This window comes from Hemicordylus capensis, chromosome 2, assembly GCF_027244095.1.
Source record: "Hemicordylus capensis ecotype Gifberg chromosome 2, rHemCap1.1.pri, whole genome shotgun sequence".
Lineage (NCBI taxonomy): Eukaryota > Metazoa > Chordata > Lepidosauria > Squamata > Cordylidae > Hemicordylus > Hemicordylus capensis.
Window position 1 is genome coordinate 102,807,917 of NC_069658.1, and position 24,185 is coordinate 102,832,101.

The 24,185-nt window shown below is 41.3% G+C and overlaps 1 protein-coding gene across 1 annotated transcript in view; it reads right to left on the bottom strand.

Moving 5' to 3' along the window:
• PCSK5 (proprotein convertase subtilisin/kexin type 5) overlaps window positions 1-24,185 on the bottom strand; it is a 440,322-nt gene that overhangs the window by 22,036 nt on the left and 394,101 nt on the right. The window contains exons 25-29 of the mRNA XM_053294459.1: window positions 21,971-22,013; window positions 19,438-19,580; window positions 12,463-12,663; window positions 2,016-2,099; window positions 233-428 (exon numbers count right to left, since the gene is read on the bottom strand). Coding sequence (XP_053150434.1) covers window positions 233-428; window positions 2,016-2,099; window positions 12,463-12,663; window positions 19,438-19,580; window positions 21,971-22,013 — 667 coding nt within the window. The remainder of the gene's footprint in view (window positions 1-232; window positions 429-2,015; window positions 2,100-12,462; window positions 12,664-19,437; window positions 19,581-21,970; window positions 22,014-24,185) is intronic.

The following is a 24,185-nucleotide window of genomic DNA, read 5'->3' on the forward strand; positions in this document are numbered from 1 at the left end:
CGACTCAAACCAGTTTGTGGTCTGGTGGTCCAGTTCGAATTCTGCTTGAATTCAAACCGAACCACTGGAATTGGTTCAGTGCAGACTCCTAATCCAAGCTATTATGCAGCACCCACAACAAGAAGTCTATGATCCATAATGAGGCTCTCACAGAATATATGGAACTGAGAATTATAAATGTTTAAATGAAGAAACTCTGGATGCTTGAGAATGAATATAAAAAGGTACACACCTGGGGCATTCCTGCAAGCATTTGCCTTCATGTAAATAGCGTGGCTTTTCTATATTAGGGAGACACTTCAGACAGTGATCAGTTCTGATGCATTCTTCACAGTCATCTGTGCAGTTCTCACATCTTCTCATCCGCACATTGGCAAAAGTTCTTTGTGGGCAAGTATGGACACAGGTTGCAGCAAAAAGAAATGTCCCTGAAAATAGTAGAATAATCAAGTGGTGTTTGAAAAACCACCAGTGACTTATGTCATACCAAGCACTTACTATAATATATTTTTAATTATGAATATGAATATGATACCCTATTTATGCAACTAGAATTCTGAATTTAAGAAGATCCACTTAAAAATACTGATTAAATGCAGATTATACCTGTATTTACCCTAAAGGAAGAAGACTCTGAATTTAAGACAGCCCCCAGTTTCTAACATCAAAGAACTTGGAAAAAAACCTAGTCTTGGATTCAGGTTAAAAATACAGTATATTATCATGAATATAAATATGAATAATGTATCATTCACAATTTATGGCTCTTTTTCATGTATAAAGTGCTTAGTAATTCTGTATTATGCTGCTGTTCTCACAAAACCCTCTTTAGTATGATAGCTTGAAAGAGAACCATTGGCTCACAGACATTCTTATGAGCTTTATGGTTGATCCAAGATGAAACTAGGATCTTTTGTCCAATTCCAGCACAGGCCTTTGCAGTCCACGGGCATAATCACCTCACGGATTGCCTTTTAGAAGGCATGAACCCTGGGGAAGCATGTTTATGGGGGCCACGAATTGCAGAAAAGAATAGTGACTGACATCCAGATTAGAGCTGTGCCAGCTAAAAAGCACTTTGTGTGCATAACAAGGGAGGGGTGATTTTGCCATTCCCTTTGCAGGCCACTGGGTCTCCTGAAAATATGTCCTTGAGGATTACAGGATCCTCAAGGATATATATTTTTGGGAAGCACAGAGGGCTGCAGAATGAAGGAGTGGATCAATGAAAACTTGTCCCTCTCTTGTAGTGCTGAACCTTGCGGGGGGGGGGGGATACAGAGGCAGTTCTCACATGCAGCCTAGCTTGTGAAAACAAACCTTACGTTTAAGCCCAGGTCTTAGCCAAGGCTAAGGGAGCGAGGGCTCCCTTAATCCAGCTGCTGGGATTGTGTGTCTCCTCGGACTGCACGGAAATTTTAGAGGAGCCCAGACAGTGCTGGTCTGATATCCGCCTCATAACATTTTAATGGCACATGCAGAGGGATGAAGTTTATGGCAGGAAAACAGCACCCTTCTGACACCTGCTGCCCCAAAGTGATGACCTCATATTGCTTCATAGTCAGGCCAACCCTGCAACATGCTGACCATGCATGTATAAACAGGGCCCAAGTTTCAAAAACTGTTTGGTTTCACTGGGAAGTAATGCTGAAGAGAAATGACCAAATAAAAGCCTAATTACTTGCACACAGACAGAACCTTGCAGGATGAGGCCCAAAGTTTGCAAGGCATTTTGGAAATTCTGATTAGTCCAATTATTAAGGACAATTAATGGTATAAACAAGTTATGTGAGAGGAAATGAGGATTGTTTTTCTGGAGAAAAGAAAAGTCATGAGGTTTTCATGGAATTTTAACTACTGTATATGTTCCCTTTGCTGCCTCTATTGAAAGGAGAAGCAGTTATCAAGCACTAGCTGAAATTTATGCTATCCAAGGCTTCCTCAGGGAATATGCAGTGTAGCAAAAGCTCTTGATAATGACAATATACGATGCTGTAGAAGTTACATTTTACTACCTTTGGGACATGAAGTGCATGCTTCAGGAGCTCTTTCACAGGTTTTGCATGAAGGATCACATAACTGAAACTGAGTAGCTGTTGCTGTATCAGGAGAGAAAGAAAATGTAAGTTACTAATACACACACACCTGTAGTAGTCATGCCAGAATACATGGTTCCAAATATTATTGCTTAGTCTCTCTTAGAGAACAAAGGGAAGTAGACAGAATGCAAATGATAGAGAAAGTGACACACTCAGCATTGATTGGATGATATAGCAGATACTCCATTACATAAAGAAAGGACAATCCCTGCTAAACAACAAGCACTAGTTGCAGAATGTCACCATTTGGCTGCTTGGTTAGTAACTTTTTAAATTTATGTTAAAAATATGCACCAAAGTAGCAACAGAGGCATCCTGTATGTTGCAATCCAATTTGAAGCACTTACCACCACAAAAAGAACATATTCGGAAAGGCAGATTTATGATGGCCAAAATGCCTTTACTACAAATTACTACAAATACTTATATACTGCTTTCAATTCAAGTTCTCAATGCGCAACAACAACAAAAAATATAAATAAAGATAGATTCCTGTCCCCCCGCCAAAAGCTCTCACTCTAAACAGAAACATACAGTAGACACCAACCGCCATCTCTAGAGGGATGTTGTGTTGGGGCTGGATTGCGCCAGTTGCTCTCCAGCTGCTAAATATAAGAGAATCACCACCTGAAAATCACTCTTTGCTTAGGAGGGTAGTTAGGTTAGTTACACAAAATCCAACTCCCCTATGCACCTTCTTGACTTATTTCTGAGCTGTGTAACAGCTTTGTCCAACATGGACAAATGCTGTGACAGTGATCCTCCCCTTTCTTTAGGCAATTGAGGATTCAAATCTCCTCATAATGCTGGCACTATATACAGACTGTGAAAGTCATAAAATCAGAGAGTGGGGGTGGTTGTTTCCTAGTCGGCCATCTTGTTAAACCCTTTACTCAATGCAGGAAACCCAGAACTACAGCATTCCCAACAGATGGCTGTCCAGCTGCTGCGTAACCATCTTTAGTGAGGGAGAGCCCGCCATCCCCTTGGGAAAGTTCCATGGACAAACTGCTCTAAGATGTTTCTTTCATGTTGTTTAACCAAAACCTACCTTCCTGTAACTTAAAGTTCATTCGATCTAGCCTTGCCCTCTGGGTAGCAGAGAACAAGTCTTTGATCTCTTCTGTGTGACACAACCTTTTAGGAACACCCTCAGCTTTGGAGGCTTATCCAGGCTAACATCTCGTATCTTCTCTTACCTGCATGCAGGTGCAACACATTCCCTTAGATACCTCCTAGGCATCATAATGATTGTAAGGTTCTGGTCTTAAGCAACAACTGACCTTGTCCCTTCTCAAATGAAGGGTATTAATATTCAAGATTTATCTGATGCGTTGAAAATACTTGTGAAGTGCTTAGTTCCCAGATTTTTAGCAGTGTAATATTTCGATTATCCACTAGAGGGGAATATGCACTAAGAATTGAGGCTTTGTAAAGCATCTCACTCTTACGTGTTTATCAGCCTACAATCCTACTGTCAACCAGTCAGATAGAAATGCGGATAAATATTTATGTTCCGAGCTGGTTATGACATTGCCTATGACATCCAAAGTGTTTGAAGAAGGAGTAGCGCATGCATCTTCATCCCATTGAAGATCTAAAGGCTTCCAGGATTTAACTGAATGTGCTTCTTTGCTGGAAACAGATGTAAAGCGTGCTTACCTTTCCTGTGTGAAAAACTGCAACTTTTGCTATGACATGGAACTCTGACAGCAGCTGGATTTCTTTTATGCAAACCTTGAGAAGGGAGGGCTTTCTGCAAAATGTATACAGCCCAACCCCTTTTCATTAGTCTTTTGAGCTATGCTGCAAAAGTAGCTTTTTTAATCTGAAGAAAATAAGGTGCCTAGGAAAAGTGGGTTTTACATATTAAAACATACCTTCCTGTGAGCAGTTATAAGGTCTGTGGCATGCCTACACAGATAATTTAAGACTTGATGTGTCTGAAATCAGTGCCTGTTAGAGCTCCTATCATTTGATGCAGCCAAATATGCAGTAGCATTTTGTTTAATGATCCAGTTTACCTACTATAGCATGAGTATGCATTGTGTGAGTTCTCAAAGGACAGAGAGCAACGTGAATAAACCTGTCCCAACTGTGGTGGTATGATAAACAGTCTTACAGTTTTGGAAGAGGGGGTTAATTTCAACCATAATGATATGTGAATTGCTGGGGCATGCCATGGCCGTTTAGTGAGCAGTTGAACCCATGTTTAATCTCTTGAAGGGTACTGAACTTGCTGCTCAAGGGTTAAGTCACAGGCATATACACAGTTCTTAAATTATCTCTGTAGGGGGTCCACTGAGTTTATACCTGCTCAAAGGCAGGCACATTTTAATTAGTACATACCCACTTTTTCTAGGCACCTTATTTTCTTCAACTGAAAAAATAGCAACTTTTGAAGGACAGCCTGACACCTACAAACTGGATATATGTATATACAGAATATATAGCAACTCTTTCCACAGATTTGCATCAAAAAATTGAGTTCCTGTGAACACTGCATTTGCTTACTTGATACACAATGGAGGATCACTTTATAAGTATTCACATCTACATGACAAGAGTCTATTGAGTGCATTTACTATTCCACCCCCACCTCATGCTTAGAATCACTTCCCATAGTATCAAAAATCTAAAATATTTTTAGGGCTAACTAATTTTTACTGGCTGACATGATGCCTAACTTGGCCTTCCAGTTTCAATGGGACTACTTTGAGTAATTTTCTTCATCAGGTCAACAACTGTTACTGACCAATTTTGGAAAATTATTCTTTTTCCCTTTCAGAAAACAAACCTGTTGGTAAATGCTATACCACCTTGCAACATTTCACCTGTGTACATGTGACTTGCAAAATTAATTTATCTGATTAGAATAGTAAACAGTATGGAAGTGATCTGAGTGGGCTACTTTATTTCCAGAGGGGAGGCAGTTTATTTCATGGATTTTATTTTGTTCATGGGTTTGTGAACACTGATGTAGTCTTTAATACAAATGCATAGCAGAGGTTGTATATATTTAAGAGATAGGTATAATTACACAATAAAATAAAATGGAAACAATGTATACATGGAATAGAATCCTGGAACCCTAACCAATCTCTGGGATTTATAAATCTGAGGATACTATAGAGAGTAGTTGAGACATAAATCATAACCCCAAGTAAGTACCCACTATCTTGCAGTCTAGTTATCATGGTGACAGGCACAACAAAATAAAATAAATGAATGTCTAAAATACATGTATGCAACTCTAGGAGGAATGAAACAGTATATATGTACAGTATTGCCAAAATATATATCAAATAATGTTCTGTTTAAGATGAGAGTTAAAGTAAGAATTTCAATTTTCACTCGTGCTCTAACAAGTGTGGGAATCAATGTTCCCAACTCTAGGGATGTGCGGTTCGGTTTGGATCCGAACCGGTTCGGATCCGAACCGAACCACCCCCGGTTCGGTTTGGATTCAAATCGAACCGGGGGTGGTTTGTTCGAACCGGTTTGGACCAGTTTGGACACATGAAAATCGGTAGGATGGTAGCTGGCACCCAGAGGTACCTGTCATCCGAACCCCAAAGCAATCGGACACTCGTACGATTTTTTATGAATTTTTGGAAATTATTTTTATTTTTTTCTCATAGGATATAATGGGACTCGAACCAGGCCATTATTCCTTATTGTGGAGCACCCATGGGTGCCAACGACCATGCAAACCCTGAAGCAATCATACACCCCTATGATTTTTTATGAATATTCAAAATATTCTAAATTATTTTTCTCATAGAGTATAATGGGACCCGAACCAGTCCATATCCCCTATTGTGGAGGACCTAGGGGCACAAAAGCGGGGTGGATGGTATACAGGCAGGGGTGCCTACCACCCAAAAAATCCCAAGGCAATTGGACACTCCTCTGATTATTGGTGAATTGTTAAAGTATTTTTGAATTCCTCATAGAGAATAATGAGGATTGCAGCAAATGTATAGCTTCACGTCGGGGGGAAAGGGGTGTCGTAGAGTGGAGTGTGGTGGGTGGTAGTTCCTAGGGTGGGCAAGGAAGCTACCTGAATTATTTGAAAGGAATTGGGGAAAAGAGTGATTTTTGGTTAATTGTTGAAGTTTACGCGTCTTTAAGGTTTTTCCTCACAATAAGTTATAATGGAGCTTTCAGCAGCCCCATAAGTGCACTTGGGGGGTGCTGGGGTGGCCCAGAGCGAGTGGTGGTGTAGTGCACATAGGGTGCCAACCACCCCCATGGGTTTCTAACCCATGGGGTACAGGGTCCTCTTGTTTCTGAGGTATTGAGTGTGGATTCTATGATAGCATATTAGAGTGGATTCATGGTGTCTCATTGAAAATCTCATTTGCTATCATAGAATCCACACTCAATACCTCAGAAACAAGAGAACCCTGTACCCCATGGGTTAGAAACCCATGGGGGTGGTTGGCACCCTATGTGCACTACACCACCACTCGCTCTGGGCCACCCCAGCACCCCCCAAGTGCACTTATGTGCACCAAGTGCACCATTATAACTTATTATGAGGAAAAACCTTAAAGACGTGTAAACTTCAACAATTAACCAAAAACCACCCTTTCCCCCAATTCCTTTCAAATAATTCAGGTAGCTTCCTTGCCCACCCTAGGAACTACCACCCACCACACTCCACTCTACGACACCCCTTTCCCCCCGACGTGAAGCTATACATTTGCTGCAATCCTCATTATTCTCTATGAGGAATTCAAAAATACTTTAACAATTCACCAATAATCAGAGGAGTGTCCAATTGCCTTGGGATTTTTTGGGTGGTAGGCACCCCTGCCTGTCTACCACCCACCCTGCTTTTGTGCCCCTAGGTCCTCTACAATAGGGGATATGGACTGGTTCGGGTCCCATTATACTCTATGAGAAAAATAATTTAAAATATTTCAAATATTCATAAAAAAATTATAGGGGTGTCTGATTGCTTCAGGGTTTGCATGGTTGTTGGCACCCATGGGTGCTCCACAATAAGGAATAATGGCCTTGTTCGAGTCCCATTATATCCTATGAGAAAAAATAAAAATAATTTTCAAAAATTCATAAAAAATCGTACGAGTGTCCAATTGCTTTGGGGTTTGGGTGACAGGTACCCCTGGGTGCCAGCTACCATCCTAGCTACTTTTTGAGATCCAAACCAGTTTGGATCCAAACCAAACCAGGGGGTGGTTCGGACAAAACCAAAACCGAACCACCCCCTCCTGGTTTGGACCTGGTTCGGATCCGAACCGAACCGGACGAACCGGTTTTGTGCACATCCCTACCCAACTCAACTCCCACCGCATGTAAGCTGTAAAATCTTTACAATGTTTGCAAGTTAAGCACAATTTGCTCTGGTTGGTGAGGGATGTGTCCTACATTGGGTTTGGTGAGGGATGTGTCCAGACTGAAATTCAACAGGTAAAGTTTCCCTAATCACTTGTAGAGATGTCCTAATGAATTTCTGTCTGATAATCTCTGCAAGGCACAGGGCTTCTCCAAAAGGCACCTTACTACAGTAAATGTCTAGGCAGAAATAAGAGAGGTGGGCAGCTTCATCTAGCACTCTTCCAGCAAACCTTTCTCAGCCATTTAGGATGATGGCAATGCAACATCTTCCTTGGCCCTAAGCCTGAATGGAGGGAAAAGGAGGGATCGCCAGGCTGCAAAGTTAATTGAATTTCCTTGCCTGCCAAGGCAGAACAAGAAAATGGAGGACATCTCCAGGTTGCATGAGCACATGCTGAAATATTACCTCCCCCAAATAGCCAACATTCAGGGGGCTTTTGGAGTGGCACAAAAATGTTTCTGAAACCTTCCATTTGACTTAACTTTTACTGGGGCAGCTGGCAGCTACTGCCTTTATTACTTAGCTTTTCCTTTTGTCCTTCCACTGTCAGTCAGAGATTCCACTTCAATTTAATTGTTCTTGTACATAAAACAAAGATATGTCATTCCCATAATCAGTGTCACTGAGTTCCACAGATCAGTTGGCAAAATACATGGTAATAGATATGGAATCCAGACACGCTATTAATATAATTTTTTTTCAGGTTTGAAGGGACTCTTCTTAAATGCTTGAGAGGAATCAAAGACTTGTTTCAGATTTCTGAAATCCTTCCAGCTGCTAATAGCACTGAATGGTGACCAATTGGTTTGTGCGGGAATAAGGCTGCAGAGATAAAGTTTGGTTTACATGGAAGTAAAGCTGCCAGGTTATTCCTGAGTAAGAGTGCAGAATCTACTCATAAGTAAGGGTGAAGTGAGTAGATCCCTGTCCTTACTCATGAATAGATCCTGCACTCTTACTGGTGAATGCACACTTTTGCAACTGCTGGTAATTTAACATAATGTGATAGCATGGTATCATAATGTGATAGCAGTTGAATTCTTAAAGTTTTAGGTAAACCAATATTACATGGATTGCTCACTGGGCAATCAACAGCTTATTATACAAATGTTATTTTTTTAGAGACTTGACACATGTTGGTGAAATGATGCACTTCTGAGTAAAGCCTTCCTTATGAGTAAATGGAAGTAAAGCCTTCACCCTTCCTCACACATAGACTTTGTGCCCTTACTTACAAACAGAAGGGACAAAAGCTTTGTGTTGGCTAGAATTGTGTTCTTTGATTATCTGGCCTTTCACCATTGGCGGACAGCTGGGGGTGCTGAGTTTTGATGGAAAGGATTGTGGTTCAAATCCTCTCTCAATCAATACGCTCTCTAGGTGGGGCCTTGGGCCACTCACTACCTTGCAGCCTAAACCACCTCACAAATGATTTATTAAGGATAAAGCAGTGCTTTTCTTTCACATTTGCAGTAAGTCACTAATTGTGGAAAGTCTCTATTAAAACATTTTTATAAATCTAGTTTCTTTTGCTTTTTTATAGGAATGCTTTAAAAAACTGGTTTACCACCATTTTTCTTTAAAATGAAATCTTTTTCTGCACAGGGGTCCCTCTTTAGAAAGGATAGGCAAAAATTCCCAGTTCTGCTCCAATTTGTTTTGGTAGATGCAGAAAACAATCTGGATCCAGAATCCAGCAGACCCCCATATATACTCCAAGATCCATCTTGAAGTACCTTCTCCCCTGCCGGCCTTGACATGGCATCATAAGCCCGGCACCAATTGCAAACAAGAAGGTGACTTGCTTCAAAATGCATGTTATGAAGAAAATGTACAGTGAAAATGAGAATGCCAAAATTAGTTTTAAAAATGAACTGAAAGGCACATCAAGTTGAAAAAATATTTTTGATTTCTAACACTGCCCCGACCCCCGACAATTTGACATTTGCGAACAGAATGCTAGGTGTGAAAATACCCTTTGGAATGTCATTTTGATAAAAGTTTTCGAAACCAGCTCAATTTTTTTTTAAAATAAATGCAGGCTCTGTTTACAGAACATACATCCCTCTGAACTTCTTTTCTCGTTTGCCTCTCTTCCAAGAAAATGGTTGACTCTGTGGTTTTACTGAAGAAAATAAAAGGCTGCTGATGTAGTATGTTAGTAATCTGCAATAATAACGGCCTTTTGGGGTTGTTAAAAATCAAGTCTTGCTGAACTGCTGTGTGTTATCATACAGTGAATCAAGCCCTTCACTATTTTGTCTCCTGGCTCCCAAAATAATTTCATCATCTGGGACACAAGATAAAATACAGATGTTCTGAGCTACACATATCAGCCTAGACATTTTTTTCCCCTTGGCTTACCCTTTGAAGAAGAAAAAAATAAAACGCATGTCTGAATACCAGACGAGTTCAGACTCATTACTTAAGGTCAAAACATCCCCCCCCCCCCACTCCCCAGTTAATCTGAGTGGGGGAGAGGACCAAACGTTTTAATCCTTTCTGTGAATAGGCAAAACTGTTATCCTATTTTAAAAGTTGCTCTATATATGCAAACCAATCCAGAAATGCACAGTGGTGCTATCCTCAGACAATTTGTTTCCCTCATTCCCTTTCCACCACAGAACAGCTGATCAACAAAAGAGATATTTGGACTTTGCCCCCCCTCTTCAGGGGGAAGTCCATGATAATATAGCATAACAATGTTATCAGTAACAGTACAGCACAGTCATTTGACATTGTTACATCTGATTTTGCTCACTATCTTAGCTGCTAATTCCTCACCAGCCAAGCTGAAATCCCACCACTTGGAGTCCCCACTACCCTCCTGAAATGATGATCAGCAGGATTTCACCTGTTTTAAAAGAGCTAAAATGTATGCAGCCCTGGCTATGTTGGATCAGAGAGAGGAAGCACATGTGCAACATCAGCTTAGGCATGTGTTTCCCCTATTCCGCTAGGGATACATATGTGGAAACCCGGAGCTGAATAGGGGCAAGGGAGTTTTGGTTTGGATGTGCCACTATATCAGTGCACCTGACCCTTGCAAGTCATACAGTGGCTCTGCTAACGCCTGTGCTGAACATTAGTAGCACTGACACGGGCAGCACGATCCAAATCAATGCTTGTGGAGTCACCCCCCCGCCTCCATTTTCAGGCCATTTTCAGCTGGGTTACTTGTTCCCTTCCATTCCTGTTCATAGTACTGCAGCCACTGGGAGCAGCAGCCTTGCGGGGGGTCATCCTAATTTATTTATTTGAACTGTCAGCCCACCCTTTTCCTTAAAGCTTAGGCTGGCCACCAATATTTTTTTTTTAAAAACAGATCTTTAAAAGTCTTACATCGCTTCCGGACATTGCTCAGTACTGGGTTTTGGCGAACTTCCAAGGGAAGGGGCTTCCACAACTGTGGAGCAGCCACCGAGAACGCCTCTTTAAGTGCCCTTTCTCTCTGGGTTTGGGGTATGGATGACACCATCAAGAGATCGTTCTCGGCTGACTGTAAGGATTGCGATGGGACATAAGGGAAGAGGCGGTCTTTCAGGTCTGCAGAGCCCGTGCCATGTGAGACGTGCAGCTTCAGTTTCTCTATTAGCAAAATAGGATTGATAATAATTATTCATCTTTACTCATCAGACACAGCAAAACCACTGTGTGTCATTATTCAGCAATTTGTTAGTAATTCTTTACCATGTACTAATATTATATTAATGTTATTAGATATACAAATAATGCTAATTGTGATTAGAATTTTGAATGTACAGTGGTTGATCAGATTGATTTTAATACCCACAATTTATACCCGGAACCCTCTGCCTCCATGAGATATGTACTGGGACTATGCTGTAGTCCCACAGCATGCTGGCTGACATGATGCACAGCGATACAGAGCCCCACACTATGCTGCTGTGGGCTGCTGCAGACTCAAAAGGCAGCCCCAGTGCCGTAGAGAGTGAGCAGCTGCACAAGCAGGACTGCCACAGTCTCTCCCCGTTGTGAGCACGGGAGAAACTGTGGAAGCCCTTCTTGGGAAACCACCCGCTTTCTACAGTCTTGAGAGTCTTCAGCAGTCCTCATGTGGTGCACAGCAATGCCATGCTGTTGTGCATCATGTCAGCCACTGAGCTTAATTAGACTGAATAAACATACTTAGGACTGCACTTTGCAGACTTGCACTAAAATCACCATTTTGATGTAGTGTAATCTCTGTTGCACTCAACCAGTAATGACATCTGATGAATTAAAGTTGTTTGGTTGGGGAGCAGAAGAAAATGTGCCCCTTAGACTTGTGTGACTCTTACTCTTCAAGTTCTCATATATACTGTATTTCCTGGATTAATCCCAACCAGACTGCTTCTTTTGTTATTTCAAAGGGATACAAGCTATTTAAACCCCCACCCCCCAAAAAACCCCACGTTGCCAAGGCCTGTGACCAAACCAAAGTGCACAGTCTTGACATGCTCTTATCAGGGAATCTAATTTACTTCAAGCAAGTCACTGCCACTCAGAATATTTCAGAAAAGAGTGGTTTTAATTCCACAGTTTCCATCTTGGACTCCTTTAATATCTTTCCTCGCCCAAATAATTTTTGCTGTTGGTTCCATAGCCATGCCAAACAAAAGCAAGGAAAGAGGGAAACCCATCCATGTGTGAAGGAAGTATTTCATACCCCTTTCTTAGTGGAAGTGATCAGATAATAAACCATTCACTATTAGACTTGTGGTTGCACATTAATACATGAACAGTGCCCATTGTAAAAAAAGTATCCAAGCCCAAATATCCAAAGTGTATGGACAAGGTATGCTGGCTTCACCTTATCAAAACATTCTGCAATGGTGAGTATATCTGTATATCAGTGATGATGTGTAAATAAATATTGTGAGATTGTAAAACAAAAAAGCTGTAACAAAATTTGGAAGAAGGGTGGCTTTATTTCTGTCATAAAATTATCATGGTTGCTGGGAGAAGGAATTTGGAAGAACTAGAGCAACTTACTGTTCCAGAATTTCCCATCAATATGCTTGCTTTTGGGATTCACACACTTTCCATGGAGTAGCTGTAAATTTCCTTTGCAGGTGGTGCAGTCATTGTAGTTCAGTCCACTGCATGTTGCACAGGTCCTGTGGCATGGTTCACATTCTTCTGTGATCTCATCACTGTAGAAACCAGCTCCACAATCATTCACACAGTGCCCACCTAGAGCATTAATGCAAAGCCTCATATTATAATGTCATCAATGCAATCACCTTTTAAAATGGTGGCTCTCTCTATATTTAGCAGGAGGGAGGCAATTGTTCCAATCAACCCCAACACAGCATTCCTCCAGTGACTGGTGATGGCATCTAACTTGGCTTTCTTTTTAGATTGTGAGATTTTGTAACCAGGAATTATCTTATTCTATATAAACTGCTTTGAGATTTGTTGTTGTTGAACAAATGGTTAATAATAGTGGCTGACATGATGTGCAGCAATGTGGTCCTGGAGCTGCTGCAGACTTCAAAGGCAGCCCCGATGCTGTTAAGAAGTAATGGTTGTAGAAGCAGCTTTACCAAAGTTTTCCATGTTGTTGTGAATGGGGAAACCTGTACAAATGCTGCGTCCACAATTGCTTTTTCTGAACAGCATTTTCTTTCTAAAGAAAGAAAAAAACCCTACTCCACTGCAGGTCTGATCATAGTTTGATCACAGTCTAATAACAGTTTCTTCTCAGCTTTTAGGAGTTATTTGCCTGTTAGTGGAGCAACAGGACAATGCCTACCTTTCCCCAGGTACTCTGGATCTCTGTTCTGTTGCAGCTTGGAAGTGCATGAATAAACAACTGAAGAACTGTAAACCAGAGCCATAACACAGCTGCTATGTATGAACATGGGTTTGCTTTGTTTTAAAAGCAAACTACAGAGAATCCAGTTAGAACAAGAGGACAGTTTACTCATTTCATGTTAACTATGTGTGCAATGCTAATACTAGGTTTGCGGGGGCGATTGACAATGTGTCTTTGTGCTCCCCTTTAATGCAGTGGGGGATAACCATTCTGGTGTCTGCCATCTATTAAGCTTGGTGATGTCCCCACCATTGTGTCACTGGACAAATCAGTAAGAGTGGGGGCAATACATTATAGATGAAAAAAGATGGTGGCCATCAGTGTAGCTGCTGATGCTAAAATAAGCTTCTTCCAAAACCTTGAGAGAGGTTTACATCTGCAGCTATGGTGTAGGCTCAGAGTATTCTTGGAATGCTCTGAGCCTACACCAGTGGCAACCATCCCCCCCTGCAAGGATACCCCCGCCCGACACAATTGTATTACTAGGTGAAACAATGGGGGCAGGGACACTCCCTTACTCTACCAATATGTTTCTGAACAAAATACAAAGTGCTGTTTATTGCCTATAAAAACCTTAACAGCTTGGGTCTAGGGTATTTAAGAGAGTGCCTCCTTTGTCATGAACTCTCCCACCTATTAAGATTTGTGGGGAGCTCCAGTCATGATTGCCATTGGCTTATCCAGGGATGACTCAGGGCTAGGAATGTGCACGAAACTTCAGCAGGGAGGCTCAAAGGCAGTGGTGGTGTTGCTTTAAGAGCGGGAGAGGGTGCACTTACCCCTTCCACCGCTTTCCCGGGGTCCATTTTATTCCAGGCCCATCAGGGTGGCAGTGTACCTCCCTCCCGCCCCATTGCCCCGTTGTCCAGATATGACCAGAAGTCTCCGATGCGCCTTCGCCGACACCCCCCGCCGTCGAACCGGCAGAACCGCCGGTTCTTCGAACCAGTTCGGAGGCCCATAAAGGGCCTCTGAACCGGTTCCATGCACATCCCTACTCAAGGCTGGGCCTTCTCTATGGCTGCCACAGGGCTTTGGAAAGCACTCCCTGTCAAAATGCGAGCTTCTCTATCTCTGGCTGCTTTTAAAAAGACCCTTAAGATACACCTATTTTATCAGGCTTGTAGTTAATTAATTCTAAATTGCTTCTTTATTTCATAAAATTATTTCAATCATTTTATCCTGTTCATACTTCTTGTATTTTATATTATGTACACCGTCTAGGTGTACATAATATAACCGGTGGTATATAGATAAGATAAATAAAGATAATATATAGATAAGATAAATAAATACCACATAACCGGTGGTATATAGATAAGATAAATAAAGATAATATATAGATAAGATAAATAAATACCACATAACCGGTGGTATATAGATAAGATAAATAAAGATAATATATAGATAAGATAAATAAATACCACATAACCGGTGGTATATAGATAAGATAAATAAAGAATAGATAAAGGAAGTTGGTAGCCAGTGCCACCAGCACAGTTGCCAAACCACCTCTACTAGTGACACTAAGATAAACTCTCATATGGGTTTTAGGGGAAACTTATCTTGGCGATAGTGGCAGTTGCTTGGACTGCTCTCAGCAGTTGCACTGGTGACTGCCATCTTTTCCCACAAAGGCCTTAGGGGTTGGCCGTGGGCCCTCTGCTGACCAAGGGCCAACTCCTGATGCCAGCTAACTAGTGTGTGTGTGTGTGTGTGTGTGTGTGTGGTGTGAACATCCTGGTCTTGTGAAGGGTTCAAAATGTATTCAACATAAGTCAAGACTGAAGGACTCCTCAAGTCTTGACTTCTGGAAGAGGATGTATGTTTGAATGCTGCATTTTGAAAACCATTAACAGGAACAGGATTCATGTGGAGTATGTCACAAGTAGGCTGCAAATGGTCACCTAAGAAAAATAGTTGTGATCCCATACTAAGGCTATGATTTCCACTGTCCACTTCAGTGGTGCACCCAGGTCATTTGGGAGACCAGACCTGAAGGGCTTTGGAGGCCCCCCTGTCATGATGGTGAGTGTGTGTGTGTGGTGTTAGGAAAATGTCCCCCCTTTTGCACACTGTTTTTTTTAAAAAAAGCTTCTGCATGGTGGCAGCACTACCTGCAGGGAGGGTAGGGGTGGGTGGGGAGGGGAGAGTTCCCGTTTAAGGAGATGTTTACCCAGAGGAGGGTGAGATGGTGCAGTAGTGGTAGTTGCGGTGGGGGGGAAAGTTCCACCTGTTATCCTCTGCCAACATCAGGATGAGAGGCAATTAGCTCCATCCAGCTCTGTTCCTTCCTCCCAAGCAACAGCCTCTTGCCTCTCTGCTTCCTCCACATGGAGGAAGCAGAGAGGTGAGAGGCTGTTACTTGGGAGGAGGGAGAGGAGCTGGACGAACCTCACTGCCTCCCATCCCGGACAGAAGGTAATGGGGGAACTCTCCCCTCCTTATCCCCCCCACCCTGCAACCACCATCGCTGCACTGCACCCCACTCTCCCCCACATAAACATCTTCTTAAAGGGGAACTCTCCCCCCCATCCCCCACCCCTCCTGCAGCTAGTTCCACTGCTGCACAGTGGCATTTTTAAAAAGGTGCGCTGGCGCCGCCAGGCGGAACGGGTGCAAGGGCAGTGGCAGGGTGGTGCGGAGTGGCTTCAGGAGCCCCCCTGGACCTTTGGAGGCCCCTTGAACCTAGGAGGCCACGGTCCAGAGTCCCAAGGTCCAGGGGTAAGAGCACCTCTGGTCTACATATCTTAAATTGGACAAAATTAGTTTTCAGAAAAATGCTTGAAAGGAAAGGAATATTGAATATTTCATAAATAAATATATATCCTTTTTTTTTTTAACCTAAAAGAAGAGTAAAGGTTTGGCTCCATATTTCACTGCTGCCATTTTGTTTTGGCATTAAGTTACAGAAAATGTAATGGGATATTTGGTCCTCAATGGAAAAAGAATGGTATTGCGTAGAACATCTTCACACAAAATGTCAGCCAATATCATTAATTGGTACTGATAAAATATTTAGCACAGTCGTATGCATTAAAATTAGAGATGTGGAAAGTGATTTGAGCTTGAAATGATTCGAGCTCGAATTGGCCATTTCAAGTGTTTTGAGTTTGAGACAAATCACCCTTAAAATATAGTGCCTGTTTTGAGCTTGAAACAAAACTACCCCATTTTGAGCTCAAATTGTTTTGAGTGTTTTGAGCACTATTTTTCCAGGGAGAGCTGGTCTACCAATTGGGGTCGACAGGTAGACCGATCCTCAGAGGCAGGCCCACACACTAAGTCTGGAACAGAGACTTGGTCTACCCACCACATGAGAGTAACACATCAGCCCATCTTGGAAGACCTGTCTACACACTGACCCCAATTGGAAGACCAGCTCTCTCCAGAAAAATGGAGCTTGAAACACTCACAATATTTTGAATGTTTTGTTGAAATAGCAGGCTTGGCCACTGTTTCAACAAAATATTTCGAGCATTTTGCATTTCACTTCGAGCTCAAAATGAAATGCAAAATCCATTTTGTTTACAACTCTAATTAAAATCAGTTAAAAGTGAAAAACATTAAGATAACTATTTGCTTATGAAGTTTCAGCACTTAGTGATTTCAGCATCTTGAATAAAATTTTAATATTAGACAAGCTCATTGGATAAGCCCAATGATGAAAAGTGTCAATAACACTTTAGAGATTAGCATATTTTCAGGTATTTCTTTTTAGTGTAATGGAATAAGGCACAAACAATCCCAGACTGTGTCATATTTGTTTGTTTAAATCCAAATGCATACATTCTTAAATATACAAGCTAAATGAATAACACCTGCAGTATATCTGGCAAGAGGAAGCTTAAGAAAAACCTTCCAGGACCATCAAGCAACAGTCACTTCTGTTCATACATTTGAGAGGGATTATAGCAGTTTTCCTACCTGTAGTTTCTCATTTCTGTGTATATAATTATACTGGAGACTGAGTGGGGAGGGCAGGGGCAGAATAGTCCTTTTGATGTTTTATTTCACGTGTAAACATTCTATGGCTGGCACTGAAATATCCAGAATGTTCCAGGTGTGTGAAATAATTGTTGAAACACTTCCACATTCCTGATTTGGGTCTCATATCTTATAAGAGCAAAACTCTGTTCTGTACAGTATTCCATACACAGTGAGATGCTGTGGATCATGTCAGAATTATATAAGCATAGAGTGTGTTGAGTGGGTGAGGGATATATTCCCCCCATTTTATAGGGATCATCTCCCTATTTAAAAGAGTCTTTGAATTATTTCCATTATATTTCCCTGCTCTGTTTTGTAAAAGTATCTTTCTATTATTTCTAAGCCCCTCTATATTACAGGTATTGTTCTATTATCAGCATTGTAGTGGGCAGCTAGGAGCTAACAAGGCCTGGAAATCCACAGGAAACCTGTGGTTAGTAGCCAGGCCCACCTGAGCCAATCAGATTTGAAAGAGGCTTTTTTCCTCTCTTTTTGTAAGGAGGGGGTCATAGCCCAGTTAAGTTTGGAGCTACTTTCTGTTTTGGTGTGCAGCTTCTGTTGGAAGCCGAAGAGAAAGCAGCCAGAAGAGGCTAGGATTACACTCTTTCCCAGGTCCTTAGTGGGAGGCCTGGACTGAGACAGCTGAAGAAAGAGCTATAGAAAAAGAAACACTTTAAGGAAGAACTACCTTCTGAGAACAAACAGTGGTAGGAAAAGTTATCAGACATTGTGTTTGGTTATCTTTCTTTTGTTTCAGGTTGTGAATCCTACAAACTGATTTGTTTTTCCTGTTATCAGCTCATGTTTTTCTCAGCAATCAAGTGCTTCAGAGAATTAAAAAACCTCTTTCTTTTATATAAGACTGGTTTGGAATGCTCTGTGGGAAAGGGAAGGAAAGTTTCCTAGTGCTATGTCAACGAGCCTTGGAGCCAAGGGGGGACCAAGTGACACTCCCTGAGGGTTTTTTTTAATTGATTCCAGTTGGATGGAGGTGCTCTGGGACTCCTATTCTACACAGTCCAGGATATCCAAGGGGAAGAGAAGTAAGAACCCTATCCTAAAGTAGAGTAGGTGGTGGCAGCAATCATTACCAGCCTGGATGGCCAGTCCCTAGTGGGAGGCAGTCCTTCAGTCACCCTGTAACCAGGGAGTCCTCCCATTGTGTCTGTGGGGCACCCTACTACAAATATAAGGAGTGAAGAAAAAAGAAAAGTAGGCTGCTATTGGCCAAATATAGGGCAAATAAAACCAGCCTCTTAAGGTCAAGTTTGAACCTGCTGTATCTTAGCAATATCTAAACAGATGTGCATGCACTTTGGAGAGATGGTAGCCTTTCTTGTCATCTTGTTGCTTTGCAGAAAACTTCAGATGGATTGGGTGGAAAGATAAGACTTTATGTCCAATAGGATATTCAGGGGTTATATGGTGAAATGCAGGTTGTACACCCCACCTTCATTATGCAGCCACTTGCATGCCAGTATAACTGCTTGATTCTCTGAGGAATCTAGTTATATTCCTCTATACAGCACTATAGTTGGAAGTTTATAAATAGTGAATAAAATGAATGAAATGGACAATTCAAAAAAATTGAACCAAAGGATAATTCACACAATTATCAAAAGAAAGGTTGGAGGCATACAGCCCAGGTTTATAGGCTTGTGAGAACCCACAAAAATCCCTCCAACTTAGCTGCTCTACTGTTGGTACCAAAGTAGGAGGGAAAGACCGCTTTCCTACCTCAGCGCTTTTGATCATGAAGGTCCATTTCCCTTTTGTAGCAGTTTTGGAAGTGAGCGGCTATCTTTGTGGTAGAGTGCTATGGCTAAAGGGGCTTGTTGCATGTGCCTCTTTGCAAAGCACACTCCATTATCCTCTGTTTCTAAGGCTTTCAGTAGGGTTGGTCCTGCCTCCTGCCCCTTCGTGGCCAATCAGAGGGCAGCTGATGTAATGAGCGTTCTCACTCTGCTGGTAGCACAAACATGCTGCCTGCATTATCTGGGTGCAGAGTTTGCAGAGCCAAACGGAGGTTCTGCTCATCTACTGGAAACAGGGTAGGAGATTCCCCCCCCCCATCAGTTGAATAGACTTTTTGCCTCCATGGACAAAGCATGAAATCATTTTCAAGGGACTTATATGTAATGTATTGGTACATTGCTTACCTAGGAGAAAAAAGCCTTCTTCACACCAGTAACATTCATATTTATCACAACTTCTGCAATTTGGGAGGCAGTCTATGCAAAGGATAGAATTTTCATCATTGTAGGTATTTGGAGGACAGCTTCTATAGCACCGGTGATTGTACCTAGAGATAAGAAAATACACTTTTGATATTGGCATTCTTCATTCTTGAGTTGGCAGGCAGAGAAAAGGATGGATTATAATGGAATGGAAAAGAACATGCATAATCTTTCCTGAAATGTCCCATACATATGGTAATCATCTACTTCAACTCTAAAATGAGAACTGGCAATATTAAGGAATGTTTTAAACTATGGGATATTGCCTGCTTGAATTACAAATAGATCTTCTACTCTTTCCTCACTCTGCTGTCACCTTCTTTACTTAGTTCTGAAATGTCAAACATAGAGCAATCAAGTCTTCAAAAGGAAGCACCGGTTTATTTTTTTTCAAGGGTAGAGAGCAACAGAATTACTACAGGTACAGTCTGCTATAATATCTGCAGACTTGGTTTATGTAGCCTTGCTTCAGTTTTATAATGTAATGGAAAGCCAGTGTTCACAGGGGTCACTTACTGTTAGTGGCACTAAGAAAATGTGAGGTACAACCTATAGATCAAAACCCTGGTTTGGCTGAGAATGTGTGGCAGCCAAGAGAACTTTAGTAAATGCTTATGGGTGTTATAGGGCTCGTGACCCCTCAGTATCAGTGCAATTGAAGTTTGTATTGAAAAAGCAATACACAAATATCCTCTGGTATTAAAAAAAAAATAAAAATCAAAAGTGAGACAGTCTTGGTATCAACTTATTCAGTCTGCCAAGTTTGGAAAATTTTGGTATTTGGCATGAAGAGATCTTAACTTTAAAATGAGTATTATAGTCTGCCAGGTTTGCCCTGCTGCCTGGGAAAACTATTTTCACCCGCACTTTATGGCAGTCATGCAGCAGGCTCATCAGAATCCAATTGATAATATTAATGGAATGGTCCCCCTGCTGAGACTTCTGATATAGCATCGCAGCAAAAGCCTAGGAAGGCTCCTGGAGGTGACTTTATACCTAGAGAACCAATTAAATCTAATATCAATTGGTGGGTGCCAGTCCTGGCAGTTTTATTTATTTATATAGATTAGACTGCACATATACCTAAGGTTTGGGGCCCTGGTATTGTTATCCCTATCTTTAAGAAGGGAAATAGGTCTGAGCCATCTAATTACAGGCCAATTAGCCTTTTAAGTGTGGTAAGTAAGCTATACATTAGGCATTTGTATCTGAAATTGTTGAGTTGGATGGATCTGGACTATATTATTGTGGATGAAGAGGCAGGATTTGGAGCCAGTTGAACCACATTGGGCCAAGGATTAGTTCCACAACATTTGAAAAAGTATGCTGGTAAATCAAAAGGAGTTTAATATGCTACATTCATTGATTTTAGAGCCACCATTGACCATATTATTATTATTTATTTACACAGTCAGACAGGTGTTATTGACTGGTTTGTTTTATCCAGACATCGAGTCCTTCCCAAGGACCTGGGATGGCTGAATTTTATTGTCAATGTTGTTGTTGTTGTTATTATATTTCTATATTGCCCTTCCAAAAATGGCTCAGGGCGGTTTACACAGAGAAATAATAAATAAATAAGATGGATCCCTGTCCCCAAAGGGCTCACAATCTAAAAAGAAACATAGGATAGACACCAGCAACAGTCACTGAGGTACTGTGCTGGGGGTGGATAGGGCCAGTTACTTTCCCCCTGCTCAATAAAGAGAATCACCACATTAAGAAGGTGCCTCTTTGCCAAGTTAGCAGGGGTTATCAGGAGAACTACTATGGCTGAAATTGGCAGCTAGTTCTATAGATCATTGTTTATTCCTCCTTATTTGCACACTATGAGAGTACCTATCTCAGGGTATGTTGCAATCAGGATGACCATTTGACTAGACCTGTAATAGTTTCAAATGGAGTTCGTCAGGTTGCATATTGGCCCCATTGTTTAATTTTTATATCAATAATATGGCTGGGGAACTAATAGATATTAAGTTTCATTCTCCCAAAATATGATAGACATTTAGGGGTCCTACTTTAAGTGGATGATGCAGTACTTCTGTTATTAACATTAATTGGTATGAGAAGGATGTTACATACCTTTGCAGATTACTGCAGAGAGGAATATTTAACAGTGAATTATCAGGAAACTAAAGTTGTAAAGGGTCTTCTACAACTTTATGTAGAAGACCCCTTCTACATGATTGGCAGATTGCTTGCAGAATTTAAAAGAGACGTATTGATCAATCAATATATTAATATGTTAATGTGTTAATTCTCTGGATCTGTTGATAATTTGTTAATAATTGTTAATAATTTCAGTGAACAGATTGCTGATATAATAGCCTTTTGGATAAAGGTATGTTTTTCTATTGTACTTCCATTGTATGTTTTATAATTAAGCTTGGTCTGGTCATTGACTATAGTAAACTACTGTGGCTGCTGCTAACAGAAAGAATGACAAACTTACATGTAATAATTATGGATGCATGATGTACAGGTTCTCTGGTCATCTGGAACTGAAAGCAAAACACAAATTGAAAGAAAATACTGTAGTGAATCTCTCATTTATCCAAATCTCCTTTGACAAAATGATATGTAAACTGCCACAAGATTCATTGAGTGGCAGTATATAAATGTAATAAATAAAATAAAATAAAATATGTAGTGGGAATATCTGAACGTTAGATAAACAAGGAATGCTATTATGGGATTACATTGTAGTGACAATAATGATGATACATTTACATAGCACGGGAAAACATGCCTCCTTAGATCTACAGTAGCTACTTTGATAGAAACTTTTATTCTTTCGCCAGCTTAAACTTGCAATGTTTTTTACTTTATGAGACCCAGCTCACCCTGTACATCCACATTATCTATGTTAATGTGTACTCTGTGCATAGACTCTGGGAAGCTACCACCACCAGCAGCACCACAAATATTTATATAAAAATATAAATCCTGGCAACAAGAGATGTCCCACCTGAGATAGGTAGCAAGAGATTCTTCCCTTAACAGCAGCATTAAAGGTAAAGTGTGCCATCAACTTGGTGTCCTGGGCACTTTCCAAATTAGCCTCTCAACAGGGGCAAAATGCTTCCGTTCAGGCAAATTGCATTCAAAACATAAATAGCAAAGTGCCCAGCAGGGGCAGCCGTCTTGCAAAAACTAACAACCCCTCAAACCAGCAACGTTTTAATGCCAGATATACTGGGGCCTCCAAATATACTGGAGAGCCTAGCCCGATTTTTGCTAATCGTGAGAACCACCAGGCTCGGCTGTGAGCCTGGTGGTTTTCAAGCGGGTAACCCGCTCCTGTAGCCCTCCCCATAGCCTGGGTTTGCAGAGCGAGCGCTCCGCAAACCCAGGCTATCTGGTCGTGAGTAGCCATGGCTACTCATGAGTAGACCCCTGTAGGGGAGGCAAAAAGCTGCCTCCCAGCTCCGGGGGTCTCCCCAGTATGCCCTGCATGCTCGTGCAGGGCATACTGGGGCTTCCGGGGGCCTAGTTCTGTCTTCCATTTCTGTCTGAAGATGACCAAAGAGGGAAGCAGCCTGATCTCTCTGGAGATAGAAATCCATAATTGTGGTGCTGCCACTGGAAAGGCCCTATTTCTTTCCCTTTGGGAGAAGGGTCTGTGGGAAGGAAGTTTGCTGATGGCCAGATAGGAAGAAGCAAGAGCCATTGTATATCTTAATGCAGACTAGACTTGCTGCTAGAAGATTGACTTTTCATGCTAGAAGATAGTCTAAAAACCGCTAACAACACTGTTGGACATATGTAATTATGCACTCAACAGGATGAATGCATAACTCTGAAAAAATGGATGTGTATGTAGCCAAATCAGAGAAAATGATTGTTGGATTCTCAAAATGGCACAGGTAAACAGGAAACTGAGCTGTGATGTTTCTCCTTTAGATATCACAAGTACCATCCAGTAAGTACCTATGAGATTATTGCATCCATTTTCTCCACTCTAAAGGGCATACAACAATTACACTAGCTGCAAGTAAGGATCTGTTCCTGCCAACAACTCCAATCAGAAGTATAACTGGTGGCAAACAGTGATTCCCCTATAAGATCATGAGGATGGTTAGTGCTGCTTGACTGGTTTTGTCATGGTTGCTCAGCCTCCTGGGAGAACATCTACACCTTTTAGTTTTTAGAGCTCGAGGTTATAAAGAAAGAGTTCAGCTGCTGACAGCAGCAATACTCTGCTCCAGCTGCTGGGAATCCAGAAGGATGCTTTAAACATAGCCTAATCATGGTGGATTATAAGATATATCACGTACTAGTTACCTGGCTGGTTTTAAGACAACCTGACCCATTTTCCCCCTTTTCATTATACTGGATTTCCCCCCTACAGTTCATTCTTATTGTTAAAAAAGGCCTATTTTAAATTGGCATGCATAGAAATGTGGCCCTTTTCAGAGCAGAATGTTTACCAATTATTTATGTCACAATATATGTTTATTATTTTATTTATTCGATTTCTATACTGCCTTTCCAAAAATGGCCCAGGGCGGATTACATTAAAACACATATGCGCGTATAGCTTCACAATCCTTATCTCACACACTTTTACAACTGTGAGTAAAATTGTGTGTAATAGTTTCATTTCACAGATGGAGAACTGAAGCTTTGAAATGGTCGTTTGCCCAAGGACACCCATTGAGTTCAGG